Source organism: Pseudochaenichthys georgianus, chromosome 18 (assembly GCF_902827115.2).
Source record: "Pseudochaenichthys georgianus chromosome 18, fPseGeo1.2, whole genome shotgun sequence".
NCBI lineage: Eukaryota > Metazoa > Chordata > Actinopteri > Perciformes > Channichthyidae > Pseudochaenichthys > Pseudochaenichthys georgianus.
Genome location: NC_047520.1, coordinates 24368889 through 24387387, shown reverse-complemented (window position 1 = coordinate 24387387; position 18499 = coordinate 24368889). Strand labels below are relative to the sequence as shown.

The 18499-nt window shown below is 43.6% G+C and overlaps 1 protein-coding gene across 1 annotated transcript in view; it reads right to left on the bottom strand.

The window, feature by feature from the left end:
* Positions 1-3004: 3004 nt before the first annotated feature.
* LOC117463543 (voltage-dependent N-type calcium channel subunit alpha-1B-like) overlaps positions 3005-18499 on the bottom strand; it is a 186054-nt gene continuing 170559 nt past the window's right edge. Inside the window, 5 exon segments of the mRNA XM_071206520.1 lie at positions 3005-5854; positions 7024-7238; positions 7553-9428; positions 9621-9737; positions 10934-12049. Coding sequence (XP_071062621.1) covers positions 5330-5854; positions 7024-7238; positions 7553-9428; positions 9621-9737; positions 10934-12049 — 3849 coding nt within the window. The 3' untranslated portion in view covers positions 3005-5329.

The window sequence follows — 18499 nt, the reverse complement described above, 5'->3', positions numbered from 1 at the left end:
GCCGTGGATAGAGGTGCTGTAACGTATCCACACACTGATCATGTCCAGCAGTCCAGTCCATAGTGGTGAGCTCAGGGCCGTCAGATTGTTCTGTGTGCACTGGGGGCCCTGGATTTTATCCTAAGAGGCCTGAAGTCCCCTGACATCCATTGTTTTTTAATTGAGAACAAATACAGCCTAATAAATGTATGAAACGTAGACAAAGTTTTAATCTGCTCTGTCGATTTACAGAATATGATTTGACATAATAAAGTAGAGCTACATTTCAAATCGTTTGACAAAAAAATCTTACCTAATGTATGCTTACTAGTAAGCATACTAGTATTATTAGTATAAATATGTTATTATTAAGATCATCTTGAACCATTTGAACAAGATTAGAAACCTCCTCCCGACACTTCCAGCGGGTTGAATTCAGTCAGTGGACCACAGCTGCTTCCCAACACTCAAACAGTTCAGAGAGTCAGAGGCACTTTAATTTAATCTTTTTTTATTTCAAGGAACTTTGCTTCATACAAAAGGTTTAATGTAGAAACAACGGCAGACTTCAAAGTCTGACCAAGAAACATAAAATCAGGCAAACAAACATCTCTGAATCCAAAGAGCAAAGGAAGTGTTCCAGCTCTGCTGCGCGGGAACTGTCAACATGTTCAATACTGTTGATCATAGAAATGTGTCTTTTCAACAAACCCCACAGTTTATATCAAATATTAAAAATCAACAACAAAATAACACAAGTATCTAAAAGTACTAATTAGTCTACATGCACATACATTATCAGAACATGCAAACATTGTTTTTATTTTCTTATCAAAAAGCCACATCACACTGCCAATGGTAAGAGTGATTGGATCGCTCCTAATGTTTGGCAGCCGGTTGGTCCAGACTTGGGCACAAATACATTTTTTAAACTCAATACAGAGGTCTCATAGAAGGTATACATATTCTTAACCATTTGTTGCCAAAGTGTGAGAAATCTCTTAAGTAATGAATCTGCAAAAGATGCCTCACAGCTTTTCTGTAAGAATATGTCTACGTGAAAAGAATGTTTTCTTTCAAATAAATGAATCACTTTGAAGGGATCACAGTTCATAAAAAAAACTTTTATTGTGATCTAAAAGGACACACTCCCTCCCATTCCGAGCAATGAGATTTCCCTTTGATGTTGTTGTACATGTTATGCATGCTAATATATATATATATATAATATATGTATAAAGTTGTTGAAATCCTCAATATTGTATCTGTTCCTTGTTTACATTGTGTGCCTTTATTCATTTTAAGTCCTCGTTGTTTGCATTTTTTTTCATAGCATTTTCTACAAAACATTTGGTCACAATCATGCTGAAGCCTGGATCTGAAGAGACAGCATGTAAAGCTACAGAAAGGATGGGAATGGTTTCTCTTGTTGCATAGCCCATTCTGAAGACAGGAGAGTGCCCCTCTCCTTCAGGTGTGACGGGCACTGGAGTGTGTTACTGTGCTTCAACAGCTCTCTCCTCATACCTGCTCAGTGTTTCTCAACAAACCAATCAGCTGCTGCAGAGGTTCAATTTACAAGTATTTATCTTTAAAGTGGAAGCAGAGATCATTGCAGGTCTGCCAGTAGGACCACTTAAAGGCTCCCTCAAACATCAGTTTGTCCACCAGAGAGCCTTAGAATACTGAGGCCTACCCTGCAACATGTCCTGTTAAGTACGTCATACATATACGGAAGACTATTAGGGCCAGGCAAAAGGGGAAAAACAATTACATGCACCATTTTTTTGTTTTTTGTTGCAAGAATCAAGTTACAATTTTCATAATTGTGCGATTCTCAAGTGTAACATAATGTCAAACTTTCAGGATATAATTTATTCCCAAAGGTTCAACTTTGTCAAATTCATTTTCAATGTCTTGACTTTATTCTCAAAATGTAAAAAAACAAAAACAATGGTTGTTCTCTATTTTTTTCCCTTAGTCTCTGACATTTTAACTTTATTCTTGACATTCCGACACATAAAATATGACTTCAATTCAACTCAGTTTTCTTTATGCCTGGCCCTTATACAATTTCTTACAATTACATTTAACTAGTCCTAACTTCACAAATCAGTATACAGCCCTATATTATTTTTCAGATAATAATAATAATAAATAGATGTGCTTTATCATTTTTCTCTGTTAGGAAATTATTATATACTTAAGCTACAATTAAACACCTCTTTACCAATGTACCTCCTTTTGCTTCTTTAGGCATCATCTCTGAACACAGTCATAATTTGCTTCTAAATTGTCATACTGTAAAATAAGATAAAGTTCTTTTTTTTAAAGAAAGTTGATTAATATTATATGCAGAGGCCAAGACAACAGCTTTTTGTAATTATGTGCACCTTAAGTGCCATCGTGTGCAAAGTATTGTCCATTAGCACACCAAAAAGTCAAGCATATTTCCTTCCATTATCACATCTTTAAGTTATCTTTCTGTGAATATACCAATACATACCATCTGCCTTCGTATGCAGTATGGAATTGGGACGAAGCTAATGTTGCTAATGTATAATGGTTTGTTTTCTTCTACGAGTCACTCTCTTTGCAATATCTTGATAGCCCATCAAAACATACATGTTTTGCACGTAATCCACAAGTATGGAAAAAGACAAAAAAACGACACACAGGATCGCCAGTAAAATTGCATCAATCAGAGATGAACTATTTACACACACACACACACACACACACACACACACACACACACACACACACACACACACACACACACACACACACACACACACACACACACACACACACACACACACACACACACACACACACACACACACACACACACACACACACACACACACACACACACACACACACACACACACACACACACACACACACACACACACACACACACACACACACACACACACACACACACACACACACACACACACACACACACACACACACACACAGGGCCCCACTTGAATCAAATTGCAGTAAAGAGATCACCCTTTGCTACTCTGGGTCTGATACTCAGCTGACCCACACACTCAGCTAACCCACACACTCTTCAGTCCAGTGAAGCAGCTAGCTAGCACATGCTCACCAAGACCCAGGCCTTTCATCTGAACATGCATAGTGCGTTACTGGCACGTTACAATGAAGTTTAAAGTGTTGAATGCACGCATAATGTTTTCACAAAGCTGACTCTAACTCAGGGCCGGCTCTAGACAATGTGCTGCCCTAGGTGAGCTTTTATCTGGCAGCTAGCACCAGATTCTATAATATAATAATAATAATAACAACAGCGCACCAGATTCTATAATATAATAATAATAATAACAACAGCGCCGGTACCGGTGCGCCCTCTCTCTCTCCTTTGCTCGCTCCCACGCTCACTCGCACTTTGGCTGTGAGCTGCGGGCACCTGATAATCACCCATTTTCATCACTTACAGCGCCCATCGTAAAGGGCAAATGAAAAGTGTTACCGGGGTGAAAAGGGTGTTACATTTACTTAATTATGAATATTATTACATCAAGGCCGAAAATTAGGATGAGCACCATCGGTCAAAAATGTTTTTTTCACTACCAGAGCTACCAGCGCAGCGCCTCCACAGATATGGCGCCCTAGGAGGCGAACATCTATAACGCCAGTGCTATGGGCCGGCCCTGCTCTAACTCCTCCTCAGAAGCAAGATTTTGTGATTTATCAAAAACAAGAAAAACAATCTTCTTTCATCAGGTAATTTTTCCATTCCTGCCTTTGAAGCACACAGTAGGTAGAGTTCTCGTCTTGCAGATAAGGCTTTCTGTACAACATGTTTTCCTGCACTGCTACATAAGGAATGAACAAACACCTACTCAAGTGAGGATGCATTTGAAAACAGTTGACATTGCATCTTTTTTTCTACAGTATATCTAGAAGGATAGGCACTTTGTCTTAAAACATCGCAAAGAATGTTTGTAAGAAACATTTGACCTGAAACCATGGCAAACCGTAAGCAGTTCACATAAACCACACCTTTGTATTTTTCATGTAATATAAAAAATGTCCACAATGAAAAGTAAATCAAATCAAATCTACAAGGACATTTTTATATAAAACAAATTGTCCGTCCTGTACCGAAGCGTTGCTTCTCTCTTTGACAGACAAAACAATCAGCGCTGCCTGTAAGACAGCACCTGTCTGTTCCACTGACCCAAAAGGAATGTCATAAAGGAATAGCCATCATCATGGAATGGTAGAGTTCTAAACTAAAGAACAACACAGCTGTTTCTACACTATCATGCTTTCATTCAAGTCAGTAGTAGTCAGTAGTCAATGATCAGTAGTTGAGTAACTATTGATCATTCTGTCCTGTTTCCATGACTTGCAGTTCCATTTCTTTAAGCTGAAACCCCCATATTAACTCTCAAACGCTTTAAAACCTGCTGCTACAGCTAGAATCAATAAGGAACTCTACTTTAGCTTAATGCCTGTTACATGTGTTGTGCTAGTGGCTGTCATTTTGAAGTTTGAGGAGGTGAAGTTCTAACCTGCCGATAGAGTTGGTGAGCCATTTTCATATTATAATGCAAAGGTTATTTTTGCATGTGTCTCTTCCATGATGATGTTTGTGGTGCACAGAGTGAAGCGGTGCTGCCACATGTTCTAAGACCATTTGTGTCAGCAGTGATCTGACTACAGTCATGTGCCGCAGTAATCTTATCTAGCATGGAGCTCTCTGCGCCTTAAGCTTTTTAAACTTTATAAAAACGTAATAATATGTCTATGTTGTATTCACAGGTTGTTGTGCTACCCCCGAATTGGAGGGGGAAAAAACAAATAATGCAGTTTTAGGTTTTTGAAAATTGTTGTATGTAAAATTGAGGCACCTCTCTTTGCTGCTCAGTTATCACCACTTTGGTTTGCCTGGGATACAGAGCACATCATGAATGTGATCAGCAGATCTGGTAGTTAACACCAAACAATAATTCACCGTTGTACAGTCTGTGTTTATCTTATGCTGTTTAAGGGGCAATATGGTGGTGTCAACAAAACACTGAAGTCAAAGTAAAGGACAGCTGCTGTAAGACATCCAATATAAAGCCTACTCTTTCATAATGCTTTGTGTCTTTTCGTAAAGATTACACTTTTTTTGTTCACATTAGAATATTCCAAGCTTTCTCCCTGTTTAGATGTTCTCCCTACCCTTTGCTCTCCAAGTTAGGATTAAAACACAGCATTGAACACACACATCGACAATGTAAACTGAAACCTTCAAAGAAAAGAAGATGATAAAACTCATCACAAATCCTCAAAGATGCATTAAGAAGGTTGGATTAAAGCCATGCTAGTACCATTCGTCCTCCTCTGCCTCCTGGTAATACCTGGGGACCCCAGAGCCAGGGCTGCTGCTGCCCCCGGAGCTGAAGTGGAACCCGTTGGGCACCCCGAGGTTCTGCTGCTGAGCGGGAAGTACGTCTCCTATCATGTGAGGAAGTGCGGTCCGAGATGAGTGTCCGGCACGGGGGCTGGGCGACCGTGACACCGCATCCTGAAAAACGTCCAGTTGGTCCCGAAGGCTGCCATAGAGGCTGTCGGGGGCCTCGCTGTGGCCCCCGCCAAGGAAGGGCTCAGAGCTGATGCGAGTGACGGGACAGGGGAGGTGGGGGGAGCCGCTGTGTCGCAGGGCGTTGTGCTCCGACAGGTCGCGGCTCAGCCGGCCGGACACAAAGTGCACAGGAGAGGAGGCAGCAGTCTTATAAGCCACCCACCGCGTGGTGAGGGGGGTCTGAGGGAGAAGCCGGCGTCCACGGCTTGACGTTCTAGAACTGGAACTCAGTGCCACTGGGTCGCCTTTATTCCAACCACTGCCCTAGATGAAAATTGAACAAGCAATTTGAAGTGATAGAACGATGAGGGAAAAGAAAAAGAGACAGGAGGAAGGAAAGGAAAAACACCAACATGGGATGTGTGATGATATGAACACTGATGGAGAAAATCATGAGAAGACAGAAGGAAAGAAAAAGGACTAATAGAAAGGTACAGACAGACAAATTGGATGAAAAATTATGTAAAGCGAAAGAGGGGAAAATAAGGGAAAGCCATGAGATACTGCACTGAGCAGGAAGCAGCAGAGCAGGAAACAGGAGCACAGTAACACTTCAACCATCATCATTCTCTGTCTCCTATTCTTCCTCCTCCACATTCAACACACTCTGGTGTGCAGCATTTGTATTGCGGTGGTATAAGGCACCCTTTCATAGTCAGTGTCAGCAGTGGTTTAAAGTAACTAAGTACTGTACTTAAGTACAATTACGACTTCATAGATTTGTATTAATGATGTAAAATATAATCAAGTGTTAAATCAGACTTTAGTTCCACCTGGAGTAAATCCACAAGCTACCCTGCAGTCTACAAAGTACTTCAAAGTAGCTGCACCTTCACCAGCTTTGAGAACACTTTCATGATCAATCATTATAAAATATATCATATTATTCTGAAATGGACCATTCTGCAAAATGAATACTTTTACTTTTGGTACTTTAAGTATATTTAGATGCTAATACTTTGTACTTTTACTTGAGTTACATTTTAAATGCAGGACTTTTACTTGAAACTAATTCCTAAACTCTGGTACTTCTACTTTTACTTAAGTGATTTTGATCAGGTTCCACAAATGTCTTAATCTTCCTAATTTCTATTATATGTATATATATATATATATATACATATTTGCATACATATTTGCACACATATTTTTATATTTGTATATACATTTGTTTTTATATTCAGGATTGTGGGAAACAGTATTTCAATCTCTCTGTCTGCACACACAAACTGGAAGATTGACAATACAGTTGACTTTGAGCATCTGCGATAGATGACTTTGAGAGTTCTTCAATCTTCACTAGTGGAGTTTTCTACCATTCTGAGGGGGAGCAGTGGAGCTAGTGAACCCTGTCAGAGGAACTCCCCTCCCCCTGGTGTAATGCTTGTCTATCACCTTGTCTGTCCCTACTCTCCATGCCGATGCCCCCCCACCTGCTTGTTGCTGGTGTCCTGCCCCTTGCTGGGGGAGGCGGCACAGCTGGCGGTTGCAGATTTGGTGTGGCAGTGTTCCCGGCTGCAGTAGCGGTCGCAGGAGTAGTAGCGCTGCTTGTCGGCGGAGGAGTGGTGCTTCCTGTCATGGGAGCGGCCGCGTTCGGGGGCTCGCTCCCTGGGGGGCGCCGGGTAAGACTCCTGCTCTCCTGCCGCCCCTGAGGAGGTCAATGTAGAGGAATATCATGTTTGGTTATGAGCATTATGTTGGCCATCGTACCTTTACTGTCTTCACTTTGAGAATGAGATTAGGCACACCTAAGACGTTTTATACAGAATTAAACGGGGTATACATTTTATCTGGAATTATCACCCAACATTTGTTTAATAACAAACATGGTTATCAGTATATAGTGAGGCAGTGCTATGAAGCTCTATCTAAGTAATTATCAACAGACCGATAGACAAGACACTAAAACACAACAGCATACAGCATACTAGCACTAAACCCTGACAGTACCCCCCCTTTTACGGACGGCTCCAGACGTCCCTGAATAGTGAGACCGTAATCTGTCAAAATCTGTGATAAGGGACTTGTCGACAATGAAGCTGCCCGGGATCCAGCATCTTTCCTCTATTCCATACCCTACCCAGTCGACCAGGAACTGTCTCCCTCTACCCCGCTTTCTTTCTGACAGAATCTTTTTGACTGTATAGACGATACCTCCGTCGATGACCCGGGGAGGTGGAGGTGGTGTGGAGGGGGGAACCAGTCTGCTCTCTAAAACTGGTTTCAGCTTGCTGACATGGAACGTGGGGTGGACCTTGAGGGACTTTGGGAGACATAGGCGAACAGCAACAGGATTAATAATTTTTGAAATGGGATATGGACCAACGAACCGAGGAGCCAGTTTCCTGGAGGGGACGTGCAGAGGAAGATCTTTGGTGGACAACCACACTCGTTGACCGACCTTGTATCTAGGAGATGGACGTCGCTTTCGGTCAGCCAACCTCTTCATGCCGGTCGCACTTCTCTGCAGCATCTGGCGAACTCCCTTCCATACCCGGCGACAGCGGCGAACCAGAGCATGTGCTGATGGTACGATAACTTCCTGCTCGAGCTCCGGGAACAATGGAGGCTGGTATCCATGGACACATTGGAAAGGAGAGATTCCGGTGGCTGATGTGGGTAAGGTGTTGTGTGCATACTCAACCCAAATCAGATGTTTGCTCCAGGTGGTAGGTTTCTGGGACACCAGGCATCTCAAACAGGTCTCCATTTCTTGGTTCATCCTCTCCGCTTGGCCGTTTGACTGGGGATGGTATCCGGACGTCAGGCTCACAGTGGCTTGGATCAGGCGACAAAACTCCCTCCAGAAACGTGAAACGAATTGTGGGCCTCGGTCTGAAACGACATTGTTTGGGAAACCATGGATACGGAAAACATGGGACAACATGGCCTGTGCTGTTTCTCTGGCCGTAGGCAATTTGGACATGGGGATGAGGTGTACCATCTTGGAAAAACGATCAATGACTGTGAGTACTGTGGTGTAACCTGCCGAAGGTGGAAATCCTGTCACAAAGTCCAACGCAATGTGCGACCATGGTCTGTTGGGAATGGGCAGAGGTCGGAGAAGACCTGCCACAGCTTGACGAGACGTCTTGTTCCTAGCACACACAGGACATGCTGCCACATATTCTGCCACATCTTTCCCCATAGCAGGCCACCAGAATCTGTGTTTCACCATAAAGAGGGTCCTCTTGGTTCCAGGATGGCATGAAAGAACAGATGTATGGGCCCAATGAATCACCTTAGAACGAAGTGTCCCTGGAACAAACAGGCGATTCTGAGGACACCCTTTAGGAACAGGATTCCCGCTGTTAGCCTGTTTGACCTTGGCTTCAATGGGCCAGGTCACACTCCCTATCACTCGGTCTGGCCGCAGAATGGGGTCTGGACTCTTGGGGGATGGCTCAGGATCATACATTCTGGAGAGTGCATCAGGCTTTCCATTCTGTGAACCAGGTCTATATGACAGAGTGAACCTAAATCTATTAAAGAACAAAGCCCATCTGGCCTGCCTAGAGTTCAAGCGTTTGACCTTCCTGATGTATTGCAGGTTTTTGTGATCCGTCCAGACCAGGAAATCCTGCTCCGCTCCCTCCAACCAGTGCCGCCACTCCTCCAAAGCAATCTTCACCGCCAACAGTTCCCGATTTCCCACATCGTAATTCCTCTCGGCAGAAGATAGCTTACGGGAGAGATATGCACATGGATGAAGTTTGTTGTCCTCTGCTGATATCTGGGACAGTATAGCTCCAACGCCGTCGTTGGAGGCGTCCACTTCCACCACAAACTGTCGGTGGCGATCAGGTACCGTCAGGATGGGAGCTGTGGTGAACCTCCTCTTCAGTTCCAGGAAAGATTTCTCTGCCTGTGGATTACACACAAACTGAACATGGGGAGAGGTAAGGGCATGGAGAGGAGAGGCAATAGCACTGAAATTGCGTATGAAACGTCTGTAAAAGTTAGCAAACCCCAAAAATTGCTGAACTTTCTTTCTATTGTCTGGTGTTGGCCAATTAGCCATATCACTGACCTTAGCTGGGTCCATTTCCACTTTGTTAGGGGAAATCACAAAGCCCAAAAATGACACTGAGTTGACATGAAACTCACATTTTTCGGCCTTCACAAACAAATGGTTAGCCAGGAGTCTCTGAAGAACAAGGTGAACATGGTTAACATGAGTTTTCTCATCTGGAGAAAAGATGAGAATATCATCGAGATACACAAAACAGAAAACATTCAGAAAATCTCTTAACACATCATTAATGAGGGCTTGGAAAACAGCAGGTGCATTACAAAGTCCAAAAGGCATCACCAAATATTCTTAATGTCCCGTAGGTGTATTGAAACCTGTTTTCCACTCATCGCCCTCCCGGATGCGCACAAGGTGATAAGCATTCCTTAAGTCAAGCTTGGTGAATATCTTAGCTCCCTGTAACAGTTCGAATGCCGTAGAGATGAGTGGAAGGGGATATCTGTTCTTAACTATGATCTGATTTAGCGGACTGTAGTCAATACAGGGCCTCAATGTCCCGTCCTTTTTCCCCACGAAAAAGAAACCTGCCGCTGCTGGGGATGAAGATGTCCGAATCAAACCAGCTTTGAGTGAAGAATCGATATATTCCTTCATGGCCTCCCTTTCTGGCCCAGAAAGTGAGTACAACCGTCCCTTGGGAATAGTAGAGCCTGACAGAAGGTCTATGGGGCAATCGTACGGTCTATGGGGTGGCAAAGAAGTAGCTCGTGTTTTATTAAACACCTCCTTGATATCTAAATAACACGCCGGAATTTTAGCCAAATCAGGAAAGTCAGAAGGCTTAGAAAAAGTGTCAGTGTTATTGCCTGACCCCTGCTTAGAGTTACTAGATCCATGCAATTTACTCAACCCTGTTTTACTTAAACATGAACGAGAGCACTCAACTCCCCACCCTTTAACCTTTCCTGTCTGCCAGTCAATGTGAGGGTTGTGTTTAACAAGCCAGGGGTACCCCAAAATGATAGGATGTTGAGCAGAGTTAAATAAATGAAAACTTATTTGCTCACTATGTTCCTGATCTATGACTAATACCATGGGCTCCGTGCGATGAGTAATAGTACATAAAAGGCGTCCGTCCAAGGCACTAGCCTCTAAGGGTTGATCTAAAAGAACGACCTTTAAGTTTAAACTTTTAGCCAACTCCCAGTCTAACAAACTCTCATCAGCCCCAGAATCGACTAATGCATCCTGAGTCATAGTATTATCACCAAGTTTGATTTGTACCTGCATTAATTTTCTGACTGGAGAGTCGACGGAAGTCACTCGGCTCACCAGCGTCCTCCTTCCCGCTGATGAGCCCGATCTTTTACTGAACAGGCTGCCGAAACATGACCCTGCTGGCCGCAGTAGAAGCATCGCCGTTCCCGTAGACGGCGCTGATGCTCCTCCGGAGTGAGTCTGGCTCTATCGAGCTGCATCGGTTCCTCCGCGGCGATAGGGGGCGCTGGTCGCTCTGGAGGTGAAGACTGGGAATTCCTCTGCCAAGCGTTGTATTCCCTCGGTAATTCCTGTCTGAAAGGTGGAGTGGATCCTGTATTCCTTCTTTTCTCCCGCTCTCTTTCAGCTAGACGTTGATCAACCCGGATAGCCATGGCGATGAGCGAGTCCACATCTTCAGGCAGCTGTAATGGAGCCAACTGATCCTTTATGGGATCCGATAATCCATGCAGGAAGGCATCAAAGAGAGCCGCTGAGTTCCACCCACTCTCCGCTGCCAAAGTACGGAACTCGATTGCGTAATCCATCACTCTCCTCTGCCGCTGCTTAATGTTCACCAGGGCTCTCGCTGCCTCTCTCCCGGGTGATGTCAGATCAAAAATCTTGCTCATGGTCTCCAAAAACAGTCTTACTGACTGACAAACAGGCGAGTTCCGGGACCACTCCGCTGTTGCCCAGGCTTCCGCTCTCCCCGTCAGATGAGAAACAATAAAAGCTATCTTAGCTTGATCGGTGGGAAATGCTGCGGGCTGGTGTTTGAAGTGGAGATCGCACTGCACCAGGAAAGGACGACAGTTTCCAGATTCTCCGGAGAATTTCTCTGGCGAAGCGAGGCGGATCGTAGGCGAATGTACGGGGACTTGAACGGGAATATCAGCAGACCCGACCCCCGCTGGACCGGAAAACTGTGCCGCAGGAACACCAGGATTTGCCACGAGATGAGTGAGTACTTCCCGCATCTTCTCAGCCAGTAGGTGTATTTCCGTTGACACAGTAGCTTGAAGGTTGTCTTGACGAACATTCAAACTCTGGACCCCTTGGTTAATAGCTGACAGCTGTTCCTCATGCTGATGAAGGACTCTACCCTGCACCTGCAGGGCCGTCTTTAGCGTTGTAGAATCGGCTGAGTCCATCTTGTTAGGTTGGTTCGTTCTGATACGATGGGCTCGTAAGAACTCAGATGCTCGATTCTGTTGCTTGGTAATAGTCTTTATTGGACAGAAACCAAAGCTATCAATGACTTCTAGGTTCTACTAGGACTCTCCATGGAATCACTAGGTTCTACTAGGTACTGTAATATCGTTCTCTGGTAAACAGAAATCTAACGATAACACAAAACGAACCAACACCAGACAAAGGGAGAGAAGGACTAAATATACATATTAGGTAATGGGACACAGGTGGACACAATCAGGGGCGGGAACAACAATCAGTCTAGCAGGTGCCACACGGACAGGAAGTGCCGACACCTGGAGAGAGAGAGAGTATAGTAATTATCAACAGACCGATAGACAAGACACTAAAACACAACAGCATACAGCATACTAGCACTAAACCCTGACACGTCTCTACTGGGAGTTGTAGTTTTAAAAGACGTTTTCGTATTTCCCATAATAACAAGTTGCCAGTATTAAACTGTGTACATCCCTGGAGGTTTAGGGGACAGGAAACACTCACATTTAAAACATATAATTAATAAATGGGTGAAAATTGCTTGTGCCCATTATGGGCAGTATTAATATATATACCCACATGCCAGCTAAGGTCAGAAGAGCTTTATTTAACAGCTGGTCTTATGTTTGTGACCCCTGTGATAACATTACATTACATTACATTAATTGATAAGCCTGAAACATGCACTTGTCAAGGTTCAGAGGCACATTTTGCAAATATGGCAGTAGCCATCGATCAGCTTAAGATAAGATATACTTTATTGATCCCAAGTTGGAACATTTGCGTTACATCAGCATGTGTAACAGTTAAATATGCAGTTGTGTTTATTTGAAAATCATTTAGTATAATCACACAAATTCTGTGTTTTATTTTCAACAATTCTGTGTTCTTTATTTATTGATTGTTCAATACCTGACAAGGCCGGAGATGAAATATCTACATCTTATAAGAGTATAATACATTATGTATAATATCAGTTAAAATAAGTGCTTCAACATAGTTAACATTGCTGGAGGTATGCACAAATATTGATAGATGTCTTGTAATGCACTATTGAGGAACCTGCAACCCAAGTTTTTCATTCAGTGCAGAACTACACCACAGTTGTGTAGGCCTATATGATATGTCAATAAACCTTAGAAAATCTTGAAATCTTGAAAGGGATGTGCAAAATAGTCATTATATACAGTCTTTAATTAACTATTAGTAGAGAATAACGAGTAATGAATAGGGATCGTATTAATATCTAATAATTAAAATAATTAAATTCAATAACATGCTTTAACCACCAGGTGTCCCTTTATATCAGCTGTGCACCTTTATGGTGTAAATACAGCCTATCTACCAATTGGATCAAATATAAAAGTGAGCCGAATTAGTGTTGATACTGCAAGGAGACATATTGTGTGAAAAGAAATGTAAGATGTTGTTTAATGGTTGATATATTTATGATCCACGTCACGTTTTCAGTTCCTCATGTTGGTCTAGAGGTCTTCTCATCAGGCTCTATAAATACAGAACTACGGCAGATATGTAATATGTAATGCAGCCGAACCGTGTATTACAATGCCGTTATGTGATGACTTTCAAAGAGAAAAGCAAGCACACTCGGAATAAAGTATTATTATTATTTTTTTTAAATGTTTTCGGTCTGTTTCCGGTATTTGTTAATGACGATGTGCTGTGAGATGTGAGACTGGAATTGCACAGGGGAAAATAACGTAGGCTATCTTTAGATGCAGATTTTGTTAAACTAATATATTTAGGCTGTGGACCAACACTACACATTGACGGGGAAGGGGGTAGCAATAAAGATAACACCATTAAACAGTTACACAACATAACAGAAATAATATCGATAGCAGCGTCCCTAGCAACCACCTTGGTAACAATGAAAACGTCGCGATTTCCTGAAGTAATCTTCGTAATAACTAGCAAACTAAAGATCATGTACATCCACTGCACATATAATCTGAAATAACAACTCATATTTCTCGCATCAAATGACATCAAAACGCATTTTAATGGCCAAACTAACTTTAAAATAGGCATTTTCCACCGAGAATAAAACGAAGTTCGGCCATGTTTTCTTTTTCTGCAGGGAGAAATGTGAAGATCATGTGACATAGACGCCAGCCATCGGAATGAATGGTGAAAAAAACGGGGTTTGTCAAACAGAGCACATGGTGTAGTCCAAACGATAGCTGGGGATTCTGGGTAGTGTAGTGTCTTCTGCCATCCTTTACTCCGAACAAATATTTGTTTCTCCGAATCGAAGGGGAAAAATACAAAAGCATTGCACACAATTTAAACCAATCAATGTTGTGTAATTAACAAGGATAATCTGGTGTTTTTTAGTCGATGAGTAGTGCAGATATCACTGTAAAATCAATCGACAGTAAGAGGAATACTTACTTCCGGGTGTACAATTCTCCGTTATCCAATGGGAATGGATGCTCACATTGCCTTTAAGGGCAGCCGACATAAACGAATGCCGTGCTTCCATGAGCGTCAAATCCCGACGCAGATGGGAATACATTGCAATCAGTTGAAAGCTATTTGCGTCCCTTTATGACGCTGAAGGAGCCTAGGAGCGTCACAATTGGACGCCACGGACACTGACCAAACGTCGCTATTGGACGCTTAGGGAGTGAGAGTGTGTTGCCCAATGACATCATCAGGCTAGCAACGGGTTCACCGGGTTTGTTTACATTGCCTCCCCGGACAAGGAGGCTCCGTAGACGGCGAAGAGATCGCAGGCAAAAGCGAGGCTGAAGAGGAGGCGCTCGTGAGAAGCTAACCCAGGCTCCGCACCGCGCCCCTCTCCCCAGCCTTCTTCTTGCAAATGTGCGGTCTCTGGTGAACAAAATGGACTATCTACGACTGTGGATTATAAACAACAAACGGATTACGGACACAAACATTCTGATCTTCACAGAGTCATGGCTGCATGAGGGCGTTCCTGATAGCGCGATCACGTTACTAGTTCGGACAGAACAGCTGACTGTGGTAAGATGCGCGGAGGAGGACTGTGCATTTATGTCAAGAACTCCTGGTGTACAGACAAAAGCACCATTACCAGGCACTGTTCTGCCGACCTAGAATTTATCATGGTTAAATCCAGACCTTTTTATCTGCCCAGAGAATTCACTTCCATCATTACAATTACAGCCTATATACCACCCGATGCTAATGCTAAGCTAGCTATGAAGGAACTGCATCCATTAGCATGCAACAGACATTACACCCGGAGTCTGTCTTCATCATTGCTGGAGATTTTAATCACTCCAACCTGTTCTCCCCAAATTCCACCAACATGTCTCATGTCCCACAAGAGGAGATAAGACCCTGGATCATGTATATACTAATATCAAAGATGCATATAAGGCCCTCCCTCTCCCCCATCTGCGTCAGTCAGACCATATCTCACTGTTCCTTCTACCCAAATACCACCCCCTTATCAGACGAGTCAAGCCCTCGGTCAAGACAGTGAAAGTCTGGCCTGAGGGAGCAGAGTCCAATTTACAGCATCAGCTTCACATCACCAACTGGAACAACTTCGCTTTAACTACCACTCTGGATTCCCAAGTAGACATTGACGCATACACCTCTTCTGTTTTGGATTGCATCAACACCTACATCAGTGATGCCACCACCACCAAACAGATCAAAATATTCCCTAATCAGAAGCCATGGATGGATGGGCAGGTCCTCCAACTGCTGAAGGCACGTGATACCACCTTCAGGTCAGGAGACGCGCAGGACTACCGTCTAGCCAGGCTGAGCTGAAACGGGGCATCAAAAGGGCGAAGCACTGCCACAAGCTAAAGATTGAGGAGCACTTTAACACCTCTGACCCCCGACGCATGTGGCAGGGGTTACAGACCATCACAGACTTCAAACCCACCCGGGCCTCCCCCCCGTCCACTGACCCCTCTCATCCAGATGAGCTTAATTATTTGTATGCTCATTTTGACAGGGTCAATCATGAGGTAGCCACTAGGGCCACTCTCCCTGCAGACCATCTGCCCCTCACACTCTCCACCACAGATGTGCATGCTGAACTGAGCAGGACAAACACACGTAAGGCCGCTGGCCCCAATGGCATCCCCGGACGTGTACTCAGCTCTTGTGCTGAGCAGCTGACCAGAGTCCTGACTGACATCTTTAACCTGTCCTTGGCCCAAGGAAAAGTCCCCACGTGCTTCAAATACACCTCCATTGTGCCTGTTCCCCAGCACGCCTCTCCAACAAGCCTTAATGACTACCGACCCGTGGCACTTACATGACCATCATGAAGTGTTTCGAGAGGCTGGTCCTGGCTCGGCTTAAATCATGCCTCCCACCCACACTTGACCCCTACCAGTTTGCCTATCGTCGGAACAGGAGTACGGATGATGCCATCTCCACAGCACTACACCCTGCCCTCTACCATCTGGATCAGAGCAACACATACGTACGATTCCTGTTCATTGACTTTAGCTCGCCATTCAACACCATCATTCCTTCAAAACTGATTACCAAGCTCAGTGACCTTGGCATCGACCCCTCCCTCTGCAACTGGATACTGGACTTTCTCACAAACAGACCCCAGCATGTTAGAATAGGCAAGCTCACATCCTCGAATCTCATCCTTAGCACTGGTCTCCCACAGGACTGTGTGTTAAGTCCCCTCCTATATTCCCTCTTCACACATGACTGCAAACCTGTACATGGCTCAAACACCATCGTTAAGTTTGCAGACGACACTGCAGTGGTCGGGCTTGTCAGCAACAATGACGAGACGGCATACAGGGAAGAGGTTGAGCATCTGGCAGAGTGGTGCGCTAACAACAACCTGGCTCTCAACACCAAGAAGACGAAAGAGGTCATTGTGGACTTCAGAAGGAACAAAGAAGGCACGCACTCCCCAGTCTATCTTAGTGGAGAAGAGGTTGAGCGGGTCACCAGCTTCAAGTTCCTGGGAGTCCACATCTCGGAGGACCTCTCCTGGACCACCAACACCTCAGCCCTAGAGGCCTCAAGAAGGCTCACAAGCGCATCTTCTTCCTGAGGAAACTGGCAAAACTCCGCCTATCCTCCCAGGTGCTAATAAACTTCTACCGTTGCACCATCGAGAGCATCCTCTCCACCTGCATTTACTGTATGGTACAGTAACTGCACGGTCAAGGACAATAAATCACTGCAGAGGGTGGTGAAGATTGCACAACGCATCATCAAGATGCCACTCCCCTCCATAGCCTCAGTCTATGAAAAGCGGTGCCTGCGAAGGGCACGAAACATCATCAGAGACTCTTCCCACCCCAACCATACATTGTTTATCCCCCTACGTGGCACCTGCTCTGGGACACGCTATCGCAGCCTCCCGGGTAGAACAAACATGACAACGCACAGCTTCTTCCCTTCAGCAGTCAGACTGCTGACAATTAACCCCACGCTGTCCCATACTGCCTAGTTGTTGTCGTGTGCTGTGCTGAAGCGCAATTCTGTATTCACTGTATTTATTTATTATTATCTGTGTATTTATTCCTATTTATACATTTCCCATCTATTTACCTTTATTTTTGTAACATTTATGTTGGTACATACTTCTGATAATTGTGTATGTCCTGCAGACCATCTGCCCCTCACACTCTCCACCACATCATCACATCATCCTCACGACTGTTTTGCAATCTGGTTAGACCATCCTTAAATTTCGTTACACTGTGCTTGCATTTTTGTAATGACAATAAAGTAATCTAATCTAATCTAATCATATTTGTTAAAATCCATATGTCACGGATAGGATCATAATCTGTGCTAAATAAGAGACATGTAATCATTTACTAAACATCACCATGTTTTTATTTAACAAAATAATGTTTAATTCACGTTGGCGTAAGTACAAAACCATCGCTATGTTTTTAGATCAGGAAATGCATCCAGGCTCAAACAAACGATTTTCAATCATCATCCTCACGATCATTTCATGTATCATATGTTCGCGAGTTGAAATGAATGCACCACGTGAGTTTACAACAACAAAAATAATCGCTTTGTTTTTATATCACATCCGACCGGAGGAAAATACAGCGGCTCTCACTACCGATCATCCTAATCCCACGAGCAAACAATAATATGTACAGTGTTAATAGTTTACTGTATTATTAGTGTATAATATTACTGGGGATTTCAGAATGGTACTGGATTTTGATTTATTGTATCGGCTTCTAATCGCAATATATTCCCGAAGTCTGAAATGCAAAAATGTCCCACATTAGGGCAATTCACCCTACATTTAATCATTCAAACAAAATCATATTTTGTTTCTTTTTAATGAAATAAATGTGGTTTAATCAACATAATTTACTGTGTTAATTGTTTACTGTAGTATTGTGCACATTACTTTTCGCTGCTTGTTGCACCTGGTTAGAAGCTAAACTGCATTTCGTTGTCTCAGTACCTGCAATATGTGCAATAACAATAAACAACTTAGTACATAT